At 45.0% G+C, this 12,717-nt stretch overlaps 1 protein-coding gene across 2 annotated transcripts in view; it reads left to right on the top strand.

Moving 5' to 3' along the window:
• Positions 1-12,717, top strand: part of MMRN1 (multimerin 1) — a 72,037-nt gene that overhangs the window by 36,063 nt on the left and 23,257 nt on the right. Inside the window, exons 4-5 of one of the 2 annotated variants that reach the window (XM_081020702.1) lie at positions 5,139-5,249; positions 7,535-7,705. In XM_081020702.1, the coding sequence (XP_080876828.1) occupies positions 5,139-5,249; positions 7,535-7,705 (282 nt within the window). Of the gene's footprint in view, positions 1-5,138; positions 5,250-7,531; positions 7,706-12,717 lie in introns of both variants that reach the window. The other variant, XM_081020701.1, reaches the window with a different exon arrangement.

The raw sequence follows: 12,717 nt of genomic DNA, 5'->3' as shown, positions 1-12,717 counted from the left end.
AGCTACAGGGAACCAGGCAGAGGGCCTTTTCGGTAGTGGCACCCGCCCTGTGGAACGCCCTCCCACCAGATGTCAAAGAGGAAAACAACTACCAGACTTTTAGAAGACATCTGAAGGCAGCCCTATTTAGGGAAGCTTTTAATGTTTGATGCATTATTGTATTTTAATATTCTGTTGGAAGCCACCCAGAGTGGCTGGGGAAACCCAGCCAGATGGGTGGGGTATAAATTATTATTATTATTATTATTATTATTATTATTATTATTATTAACGATGACACTCGCTGCTACAGGAGGCAATGTTGCCCACCAACTTGGATGGCTTTAAAAGAGGATTAGACAAAGTTGTGCAGGCCAAGGCTATTAACATCTACTAGCCGTGATGGCTATGCTCTGTCTCCACAGTTGGAGTTGCTGGAAACCAGGGAGAGAGCAGTGCTCTTGTGTTCAGCTCCTGTCTAAGGGAGCATCTGATTGGCCATTGTGAGAACAGGATGCTTGACCCGATGGGCCCCTTCGTCCTGATCCAGCCGGCTCTTCTTATGTTCTTAAGCGCTGCCAGTCAGAGAGGCTAACAGCAGACAAGATGGACCAGCTGTAAAAGGCATTGCCTCATATATTTAAAGTACTAGAGGAGGAAGCGACAAAGACAGAAAAAGTGCAAATGTGGGGTGCCTTCAGGCAACTTAAAGCTAGGTCCACACCTTCGAAATGTGGAAACGCACAAATGCTGATTGAATCAGAGCTTTTAAAATATCCTCTTTGCAACTGCTTGATCCTTCAGGTGACAGAGATACTAGATTTTTGAACTGGGTCCCGATATTAAACTGCCTTTCCTATAACAAACAGCAGTAGGAGTTAGAAATCACGTCAACCGAGCGACAAACCTCAGCTCCCTCGTCTCTTTCTTCCTGGCAACCCTGTGACCCCCGAGGCATTTATCTGCAAACAGCAGCAAGCCCAGTGGATCTGTTGAAACTAAGATAAGAGGGCAGGGATGGAGAGTCAAACTATTTTCCTTAATCCTTTTGTACCTAGAGAAAGGTCCCCCTCTTTATTTAAATTCAGTTTAAGGTCATAGCTGAGATCCATGGTGACTTTTCTCTTTCTTCTTCCTCCCGTGCCCCCAGCAAACTGTTTCACTAGACCCTAATATTTAGCAATCTTCTGTGTAAATACATTGCTGTATGCTTTGCAACCTACCAAGCGAAGCACTGTTCACTCACCATGAATGGTGGTTCTCCAGGGGCTCAAACCTTCTGCCTTTGCTTGGGACTATAAGAAGAGAAGGCTTCTCAGGCACCTGGCAAATGGCAATTTATATCGGGGGGGGGGTGCATTTGCCTTGGACTTGGGGGATCAGAAGTTGGGCAGGATGGTGTACACTGTAACTTTTTTGAGAGAGAAGAGGCACGGTGACACAGAAAGACGTTCAGTGGTAGAGCATTTGCCTTGCATGCATAAATTCACAGGTTCATTTCCTGGCCTCTCCAGGCAGGGCTGAAAAAGACTAATTTTCTCTGCCATTCAGTGTAGGCAATACGGAGTAGGACTGAAAAGGCTGATGATGATAATTTATTTATACCCCACCCATCTGGGCACCTCCCAACAGAATTAAAAGCACAATAAACTATCAAACATTAAAAACTTCCCTAAACAGGGCTGCCTTCAGATGTCTTCTAAAAGTCAGATAGTTGTTTATTTCCTGACCTCTAATGTGAGGGCGTTCCACAGGGCGGGCGCCACCACCGAGAAGGCCCTCTGCCTGGTTCCCTGTAACCTCACTTCTCGCAGTGAGGGAGCCGCCAGAAGGCCCTCGGCGCTGGACCTCAGTGTCCTGGCTGAATGATGGGGGTGGAGACGCTCTTTCAGGTATACTGGACTGAGGCCGTCTAGGGCTTTAAAGGTCAGCACCAACACTTTGACCTGTGCTCGGAAACGTACTGGGAGCCACTGTAGGCCTTTCAGGACTGGTGTAATGTTCCTACCTGCTGCTTCCAGCAAGAGAACTGCTGCTCTGATCATTCCATGGAGATCTGCCAATTCCATTTTCTCTCAGCTTCTCAGATTTCCGAGCTTAAGTTTCTTTTGGTTCATTTTCACTCCCATTTGCATTTTTAAAAAACAAAAACAAAAAAAACCCAAAAGATGTCTGCATGGAAATCTGTACACATTTAGTGTGCATTTCCAGATTAGACGTGCTTATTTCATAGGATAGCTGCATTGCATCCTGGTTCAGAATGTGCAAATTAGATAGGTCCACATTAGTATCTGCCCTGGATGACTTCCCCTCCACCCCCTAGGCTAGTGCACAATATAATTTTTCTCACAGTGACCGCTTTTTCTCCCCTGACCCACCCATGGGGGCTGCTTTCTGCCTGCGACAAATGAGTGATCTGACTCTTCTACCCTGAGCAGAACATAGCATTTTAAATGACAGCACAAGCTAGTGAGATGGCCGAGGTTCAAAACTACGTGGCTCATGATACTGATTTTGCCAGCATGTAATGCTCATTTTTAGTGAGCACCCTTCACTTGAAATCCTTCCTCTTTTCATAATTCCAGCTGGGATATATTTCAAGGATACGTGGAGATTTTGCTATGGCTCCGCATTCATCCTGCTCAGCGCTCAGAGCCAGCAGCCGCTGCTGGTGCCTGCTCAAAAGCCAGCTACTCTCAACTGAAATGTGTGTGACTTTGATTGATGAAATTACAAATGGGGATATATTTACAGAAGGATATCTTGCCCCCCGGACAACAAATGTGCTCAGAAATGTCCCGTGTGTGTGGCTGAGGTGGCTCACAGCTCGCTGGTAGAGCCCTTTCTTTACAAGCAAAGGGCCTGAAGGTCAATCTCTGGTATGTCTTTATATGGCTGGTAAACATCTCTGTCTGAAGCCACAGAGTACTGCTGCCAGTCAGCTTAGAATGAGCTAGTTAATGAGATAGAAACTGCCCATCACTGGCATATGGTCCTTGAAAGGTTGTCCCAAAAGTAATGTGGCCCTCAGACTGCGAAATATTCCCTACCCCTGCTCCAGGGCATTGTGGGAAATATATGGTGTTTCCAAGCTGCCTGCCCAGTGCTCATTGGAGCATTGCTATTTCCTATTACCAGATAAGTCCTTCAGGGTCCATGGGCACCTACCAAAGCACATTATGTCAACAGATCCCTCAAACTGAGTCTGGCCTCCCCCTCCTCTCAGTATCCCAAAACAGCTTAACAGTTGAGTTCTGATTTGCTTGATACAACATGCACCTTGACGTCTCAACTGGCAATACAGAAATCCCAAGCATTGCAGCTTGGTGTCATCCTTACCATTGTAGTGAGATGTGCTGTGTAAACAGTGCAATAGTATATGCACAAATAAATGATAACCCATTTCCATAAACCAGAAAATGCATTGCCAACACTGTGGCAATTTACTGTAGAATCCCTGCTGCTCACACTCACTGGAAAGGGCCTCTCTGAAGAGATCAGTTCAGAGTATTCTCAAGTATCTGGAGTGCAATTTTGTTCCTTCGTTATTAAAAATGATATGGTTCTCTTGCATGCCCCTTGGGTAACTGCTGAATACAGATTTAATTATTCTTCATTCTTATCTAGAGCACAGAGAGTGATATTATTAGTGATGATGGGCAAACTCCCCCTGTCTCGATTCAGAATGAGCTTGAGTAAAATGCTATATATATTTTCAAGATTGCTGGATAAATTATAGGAAATGCATCACTTTAGCTTGATTCTGTTCTGAGCTGGGCTCCATCTCACACTTGACAATGTCACTGGAAGCTTTACTAGTCCCACAATGAGAGATTATAATGTATCTCCCTATAGAAGGGAAGACAGGAACTGGGACCAGGTGACCTGTGTGTGCCTATTTGGTCTGCTGTCCAGGTACTGATTGTTGATGGGCATCTTCAAGGTCCCTGATGCTCTCATTTCTTAGGGCTCATCAAGTTTAAACTGGACATGGACTGGACTGCCAATCAAGTCAATAGCAACTTGACTTAATCAAACTAAAATTGACATTATTTGTCCTGCATTAGCGACTGGGTGGATAGTGCCATTTTGTAGCTTAGTCACTAGGTGGCACTGGACTTAGATGCATCTGAGCAGAGTCAGAAGTTCTGTTCTTGCTTAAGAAGAGAGATAAAAGAGTTCTCATCTATCTTCCAGAGGTGTGTTCTCAGCATTCAATGACAATGAGAACTGGAGTTTTCAAATCACAAGGATTTTCAGGTTCCCAAATTCTCTCTCCCTCTCTCTCTCCATAGAAAGTCTGTTATATTCAGGAAGGCTGAATTAACTGTACACTGTCCTCTTAAATATAGACTCCCCTTTTCATGTCTTCTCTTAGAATAGGGGAAACCTTGCTGTGGGCCTGTGCTTGGGACATCAGCCGCGGAGCGGCACATAACCTGGTTAAATAAACCACTCAGTTTTCCATATCTGTGTGTGGAACCTGAATCCCATAGTGAACGTTTCACAGACAACACAAAGGTTGGCTAGGTTAGTCCGAGCCTCAGTGAGATTCTGTCTCTCTGTCCCCCAAAATTTCAGCAAATATCCACCCCCAAGTGTGCTGCAGATTTACATCTAGTAGCTCAGAAATCCGTTGAGCATTGTGAAAGGGCATAGCTGAATTCCAGATCTAAACCTCGCACACGTCCATGGCATTCCTAATACGGGCCCATTACCTGGATTACTCTTCCCCATGATCACTGGAGCTGAGCAATGGGCACGATGTAATTACTATGTGGGGCTTGCTCTATGCCCTTCTTTAAGCCTCCACTTCAACATTAATCTCGCCGCTCTCCAAGTGTTCCTAATGATAAGGGAGGGCGAACCTTGCATTAGCACGAGCTCCTGCAAATCACAATCAATTGCAACCTGAAGGAGACACTTATAATCCTCTCTGGTAAGAATTAAAGCCATTCACTATCCCCCGCCAATATGGTGGCATAGCATGTGGTCCAGATGGGCAAAGCAGCTAACTCGGGAATCAGCACAAACGATTAGGATTTAGCTGACTAAGAGCTGGGGGGCACCGGAGTGCACCGGCGATGATATTGCCGCGTACTGGGTGAATTAGTCACACCGAATGTTTCACTCACCCTTATTCTTCTCCCCCGTTTTAGCCCAACAGGATCAATTGCTTCTACACAGCAACCAAGCGGAGAGCAACGCAGCTGTCGGCGGGGGGACGCCAGGGAGCCCAGAGCAGCAACAGCGGGATCCCAGCGACCCAGGTCAGCGGTTGTAATTACTGCAGTCCCTAACACAATCATTGTCAACACTATTTATTAAAACCAGAACAAAAGAAATCCCCCCGGCCACTGAAAGCGATGTGATGAAGCATTGGAGTCTCTTGCAATCTTGTTTTCCTTTGTGGGGTCTGCTCAGAAAGGTGAGGGGGCAAAACAGAATATTGATAGAGAATGGGCTTACACGGGCACCGCCGCACTTGGTGGGAAATTCATTTTACGGGACAACATTATTGGATACAACAGCCCGATAAGGAACAACAAAAGCAATATAAAGTCAGGGGCTCTGTGACATATGTTAAATGATTGCCAATGGCCAATCTTTTCTGCCGCTGGTGCCAGGGCCACGGGCAAGGGCAAGGGCTCGTATAATCAGGCCTACACTGCAGCCAGGGAAGGGGGCACCGTCAGGTGTCTTTCTCCTTGAGGTCTTTGTCTGTTCTCTCCAGGTGTATGAAGGTTGCGGGCAGGGCCACAGATGCAAATCCATGAGCAGAGCAATGAATGGGCATTCATAACAAAAAGGAGCAAGGGCCTCAGCTTGCCTTGTCCTCTCCTTCTGGGTTCTGGTGCAGATTGGGGGAGAATGCAATGGGTAGTGGTGACAGTGGCAAGGTGAGGGAATCTGGACCAAGGGCCCTACAAAACTGGGAGTGGGCACTGGCTGCTGGTTACCGTTACCATTATTTATTAAATTCCGTAGATCACAGGGCAGTTCACAACATAAAAATACAAGACCAAAAAACCCGAAATACATAATAAAAACAAGAACAAAACAAACCAATAACCCCCCTTGCCCCTACCCAGAAACACATTTGAAAGGGTATGGGATGTGAATCGGCTGAACACCAGGTTGAAGAGGAACATTTTTACTTGGTGCCTAAATGAAGGCGCCAGCTGAACCTCCCTGGGGAGATCATTCTACAAATGGGGAGCCACTGCAGAAAGGCCCGTTCTCGTGTTGCCACCCTCTCTTGCGGAGGAGTCACACAAAAGGCCTCAGATGGTGATGATAGAGTCTGGAATGGTGCACATGGTAGAGGCACTCCTTGAGGTACTGTGGTTCTTAGCCATTTAAGGCTTTATAGGTCAAAGCCAGCACTTTGAATTGGGCCCAGAAACTAATCAGCAGCCAGTGCAGTTGGGCCAGGATTGATACAACCTGCTCCATCTGTCTTGCCCTGGTGAGCAACTTGGCAGTTGAAACCAGGTGAGGTTTCCAAACCATCTTCAGAGGCAGCCCTATGCAGAACATGTTGCAGTAATCTAACCTAGAGAACATAGACAACAGAAGTTAGGTTTTCCCTGTCCAGCTAGGGGAGCACTTGGACCACGAGCTGAAGCTGATGGAAGGCACTCCATGCCACTGAGGCTATCTGAGTCTCAACAACAGCAAAGGACCCAAAAGGACCCCCAAGCTGATTCCATTGGTCCAGAGATAACAAGCTATGCTTTTTTGTGGTGCAATCTACTGTTCGCAGAAAGACAGCTAGATCAATTTTGGGGGGTAAAATGCAGGAGTATAATGCATTTATTTAAACCAGAGTTGAGATAACTCATGCCCAGGGGCCAAATATGGCCCTCAGAACTCTTCCTAGGCCATGTCCCTTTCCCAAACCCCTGGCTATGCTCCTCAATAGCCTCAATCTGCACTCTCCTCAAGTGCTTTTGCACAGTGGATATGTCCTTGACCTGTGATAATGCATTTTGCTTGCCTAGATGGAGAATAGGGAGCTGTATGTAGGGTTGGTGTACGCAAAAGTCTCTGTTTTTTACTGTACAGAGGAAAGAGTCTTAGCTGCTGCTTCACCCATTTTTTCCTCAGGTCCCAACCACCATGGGCTTGTGGCCCCCAGAAGATTACCCACGAGGGAATGCAGGCAAAAGGGGGGGGGGCTCCCCATCCCTAATTTAAAAAGTAAAACTGAATCCTCCATAGAAAACTAACTAGGTGGAAGAAAGCTCCACTTAGGCTCATTAAATTTCTCTTAACTATTCCATATACTCTCCTGGAATTATAACTACTCTATAATGAATATGGATTATTCAGCAATTATTTGCTGCTGTGCTTGTATGAATGTCACTCATAGCTGAAGATACATGACAAAAATCAGAATGGCCCATTCTTATTAATGACTGCAGAAACTTTTCGTTTCTGGCAATCGCTCGTGGAATTTGTTTCTGTGCTTGCTTTTTTTGCGATTTAATTTAGTGACTTTCTTCCCTCTCCTTTTATTCCATTCTCCCTCCCACTAACCCTGACCTAGCAGTTGCGCAAAAAATGAATGAGCAGATTAGCAGCCAGGAGATGAGACTGACTTTGCTACAGAAGAAGGTTGACAACATTTCTGCCGTCGTGAGTGATGTGAGCGAGACACTCTCCTCTCTGGAAGGCAAAATCAATGAAGATAAGGGCAGAGACTTCCAGGCTTTTCTAAAAGGTAAAAGAAAGAAATTAATGCAATCACTCACCCAGTTAAAAGTGCCAGGGAAAGAGAAAGAGGAGGAAAAAGAGAGAAAGAAACTATTAGAAATGGACTTAGGCTGTCCTGTTCCATTATTCCACATTCTGCCAGGGAAGTATGTTTTCCTTTGTTCTGTTACTTAAAAAGAAAGAAGAAGAAGAAGAAGAAGAAGAAGAAGAAGAAGAAGAAGAAGAAGAAGGTGATTGGGCGTCTCCCCCAACCCAAAGTGTTGAAGGTGGAATGATAAAGCCTAGTGCTCCTGTTGTGGATGCTCATCCATGCCTGGACAAACAGGTTGCACAGAGTTTTTGTAGTTTTGTGAGCAAGTGCCCCCTCTCATATTAAAACAGTAAGTAAAGGGACATGACTAGGCGTATTTGGGTCAAATCAGGCCACAACTTTATTGACTACAGATGTAAAGAGGTTTGGTATAGGCGTTGGGTAAAGCCTCCACTTCCTGCCCACTCACTGGGGTCAACCGGAAGTGAGGGTGTCCTATGATCTACATCAAATAGCATCTCCCTCGCTGGATTGTCACCTGGGGAATGCTGTGGCCCTAGCCCCCATCTGGACATCTGGACAGAAGCATCTCCCTTGGACCCCTTTAACGGGACACCTCCTTTTTTTCAGAGTTGTGATGATTGCTATGAAGAAGGTGAAAACCACCAAGTTGGTGCCAATTTGCCAAGTGGGAAAATTCCTACCCGGCCCCAAATATGGCAGCCGACAAAATCCATAGCAAGGTCTTCATCACCAAACACAGCAGCAGAACAGAGAGGGAGGGTGGGAGATCCGGCGACGAAGTGGCTGTTGAGGTAGGAGGTGGGGCCCTTTTTATTCACAGGGGGTGGACCCAAGAGAAGCCTGTGGGCCCAGTTGGGTCCGCCCCCTGGGAATGCCCCACTTTCTTGCCCACCCAATTTCATGAATGGGCAGAATCCACAGTCCGGACAGCAAGCTCAGCTTAGAAGAACGTCCTGCCATGCATGTGATTACAAGCGGGCACCTAGCATCTGCAAAGGCCCCAAGTAACGTGCTGGATCTTCATTCTGTCTTCATTCAGCAGTTCGCTTTGTTTGTCATCGATTGAAATTTGTCCCTGGGTCTTTGTTGTGCTGCATATTGTGTTCGAATGTCTATTGCCTCTGAGTAGTAATGCAGAAATAGCATACCTTTGAGCCTCTAAAAGCCCCTTGGAGACATCTACATGCATTGCAGGTCCATTCCTTACTTGCCTCAGCGGTTTCTGAGCTCTGGATACTGCTCTCAAATAGCCCTGCTTTCCCCAGTCATATTTAGACCACCTCTCCCATCCATCCTGTTCCTCCCCCCCGCCCTGCCCCCGGTCCCGATGAATTTTATTGCTATGTGTCATTCTTGACCCTTGGGTATACGTCCAATATGGCTTCGAACATTTTCCATTTCCTGTCAGCTTCCTTCCCATCCATTTTTGTGTGTTCCCTGCGGGTTAATCTGTTACTTGCACTTGTACCTCTGGAAGAACCACTGTCAGATCTTATCCCGCTTCCTTGCTGCATTTGGATTCACTTAAATTGTCAATTGCACAGTAAGGTTCTGTGCTCACACACAAAAGAAAATTACTATGATCATATGAAACCCAATCCATTTGACCCTTTGAAGACAGCAAGCCATGATCTACTTGAACAACTTCCCAAATTCACAATCCCTCTGTGAACCGCTGCTATGCTAGAAAGAGCCTCTCTCTCTCTCTGTCAATTGTTGGAACCCCATCAAAGAAACACAGAATCGTAGAGTCAGAAAGGACCACAAGGGTCATCTAGTTCAACCCCCAGCAATGCAGGACTCTTTTGCCCAACATGGGGCTCAAACCCATGAACCTGAGATTAAGAGTCTTATGCTCTACTGACTGAGCTACAGCCTTATCTTCCTTCCCCCGGGATTGCAGGAGGTTATACTAGATGATCCTCAGGGTTCCTTCCAACTCCATGTTTCTATGACATATTTCCAGCCTTTCCATGGAAGGCTTAGCACAGTTTACATGCTTCTCTCTTCCAAACACAGATCACTTCCACACTCACTTGCCCCAGCATTCTGTGTTCCTAAATCATTCACTGATACCAGACTTCCTTACAGATTTGTATCATTGGCCCCACAGAGGCAGCATTTTGCTTTAGATGCTTTTAAAATGAAATTTCCTTCCCACGTTACATCAGCCTTGTCCCAGGCTAACCTCGGATCCACTCCCTGTCTGCTGGCTTTCTCTTTGATTTATGTGAGTTATTTACAAATTGCATTATCCTTCTGACCACTTTGTTTTATGAAAGTGCTACTCTTAGCTTCTTTTATTAGCTTTTCATTATAAGCCTGGGGACTTGAGGGGACTCGATCCTTCTAGTAGTGCACACTGTGCGTGTGTGTGTATGCATGGAGACTGTGCTAGTGAAGTAGCGTTGTGATTTTTCCTTTGAAAAGGTGTCCTTTTTCTGTAGCATATTTGGGTACTGCTCTCTGCATTGTTCTGCCAGCCTTGCAAAGCAACTCTTCTATCAACAGAAGATTGATTCCCAACTTCAGCATCTCTTTCTCTCCAGCTCCTTATCCCCCAAAGGAAGATTTATTTCCACTTCTCTATATTCTTCTTTCTCCATCTTTATGCCCATCCCTACAGTCCAGTGATTACTTTCAGTTTTCATGCAGTCCTATCATGATTGCAAAATAGAATCCTGCAATCCAGCAACAACAGAGATGGGTAATTTATGGCCCTTCAGATATTGCTGGATTCCTCTTCCTACCATTCCTTGACCATTGGCCATCCTGGCAGGGGCTGATGGGAGTTGGAATCCAAAAGAATTGTGGGTATTCCATTGTGGGAATGCCCACTTCTCTAGGCATATGTCCCAAGGTTTAGATATGTGCTTCACACTCTTTCCTCGTTGAAACTATTCACACTTCCCCATCCTTCATTTTGGCCAGAGTGTGCCTCTAGAATGTAGCCTATTTCATTTTGTCTTTTTTTCTTCTTCATTCCTGCTCATCTATGAGTTCTAAATTCATTCTTTCATTCATTCATTTATTGAATATGATTGATAGAGTGCTCAATCTAAAAATGAATAAATAAACCTCTAAGCAGTTTACATAAAATTGCATAAAATGGTCATATGAAGATGCCAATAAAATCAATAAATAAAATGATCAAAATATAGGTAAAACCAACAGAGTTTAACAGCAGATCTACATGATGAAATAACCTGTCTGGAGAAGCTTGCCTGAACAAGAGTGTTTTTAGCAGGCATCAGAAATGGTACAAACACAAGGTCTGCCTGATATTAGTGAGCTGGAGTCCAAGAGCATAGGTGTTTGGTCATTCCCAGAATTGGTGAGGCTCATTTGACAACAGTGAGAAATCAAGCCTTGAGTGTCATTGGCCCAGTCCTGTGGAACACCCTGACAATAGAGATTCAGCAGAGATTAAATCATGATTTATTGCTAAATTGCTTTTGGATTTTTCCATGGGAAGAAACAAACAAACTAATAGTAAAAAATTAAAATTAAAAAATGGCCCAGTAAATTGTCATTCTGGGCGCTCTCTCCCTCTCTTCAAATCACACTACTGTATCTATAAAATTTACTAATCGGTGTATCATGATTCTGAGATTCCTGGATTGCAGAAAGTTGGACTAGATGACTCTCCCTATCCCTTCCAACTCTACCCTGCAATTCTAAGATTCTATGAGAGCTTAGCCTACGCAAATGTAGCCTAAGCCAAGCTTGGAGGCCTCAATGCCTTTCTTTACTCAAGAGTGCCCTTCTACTTCCTGCCTTCCTGTTTTCCGCCTGTATTAGATTTATGCTGGATCTGTCCCGCCTTCTGCATTTGTTCTTTGCAACCTTCCACCCTATTTTCAGAGATGACCTTTGCATAACCTAAGGGGACCTCTGAACCGTCCTCATTCCTCTCCACCCTTCCATTAAAAGTCAAATTGAGGAGAGCTGGGAGAGAGGGGGGGGTGATGACTTCTGCGAGCCTTGGTGGGTGGCAGGAGGATGAATGTCTAGCTGTGACATGCCACCATTAAACTCAATGAAGATACATAGCTAGGCAGAAAGAACAATGAGGTTGCTGCTGAATGAAAGAGCCATGTAAGCTTGACCTTAGTCATAGAATCTCTCACTTGTTTTCTTGCAAAAAAGAAAGGAAGAAGGGAATGCCCTGGCAGTTTAAGAGAATATTCAATATGTGATTTCTTTTCATATGGAAATTAAGAGAGAAGTGGCAACTGTTTTGATTTTCTTCTTTGCATTTTTTTAAAAATACGAAAACACCTGTAATCCACCTTGTTTTAAATGAATGAGTACATGGCCAAGTGATGCTCGTGCCACCTTATGAAATCACATCTTTAAGAAAATCACCCTCCTCCACCACCTACTTCCCATTATATTACTCAGCTGGAAAACCCTCTGGCAACCTCTTCATCTAAGCAGCAGAAGAGTTTGCTGGGCTATTTCACAAGATGCAGTATGCATGTCAAGACTGACTTCTCTCCCACCCCCTTTCCCTAAAAATCTGCTGTTATTCTTTGGCTTTGCTGCTTTTTCAAACAGAAACACACACAACTGCTCAAAAATGAACTGCATTTCAATAACTATTATTGCTTCCAATGCAGCAGCCCCTTATATAGATAAATTTATCAGAAGAAGATCACTGTCTTGTTGTTTAAAAAACTCAGCAACCTCAGGACTTTTCAAAAGATGCCATCTAGGAGCACATCTGCCACCTGCAAGAAACAGACAAAAGAGGACTTTAGCTGGCTTTGTTCCTTGCCATTCCATGGCTGCTTGCTCCATTGCCACATGCTTCAGATGACATGCTCTCAGCCCCCTTAACACACTGCAGCTCCCAGAATTCATTGAGGGATGCCATGACTCTTTAAAGGGGTATCACAGTGTTTTAAATGTATGGTGTAGAAGGGGCCCTGGTCACATGCTGAGTTGTCAGTGTGTTAGAG

This window comes from Podarcis pityusensis (assembly GCF_964106645.2).
Source record: "Podarcis pityusensis genome assembly, chromosome: 9".
Classification (NCBI taxonomy): Eukaryota; Metazoa; Chordata; class Lepidosauria; order Squamata; family Lacertidae; genus Podarcis; species Podarcis pityusensis.
Note: the sequence above shows the minus strand (reverse complement) of the source record. Positions and strands in the feature narration are given on the sequence as shown.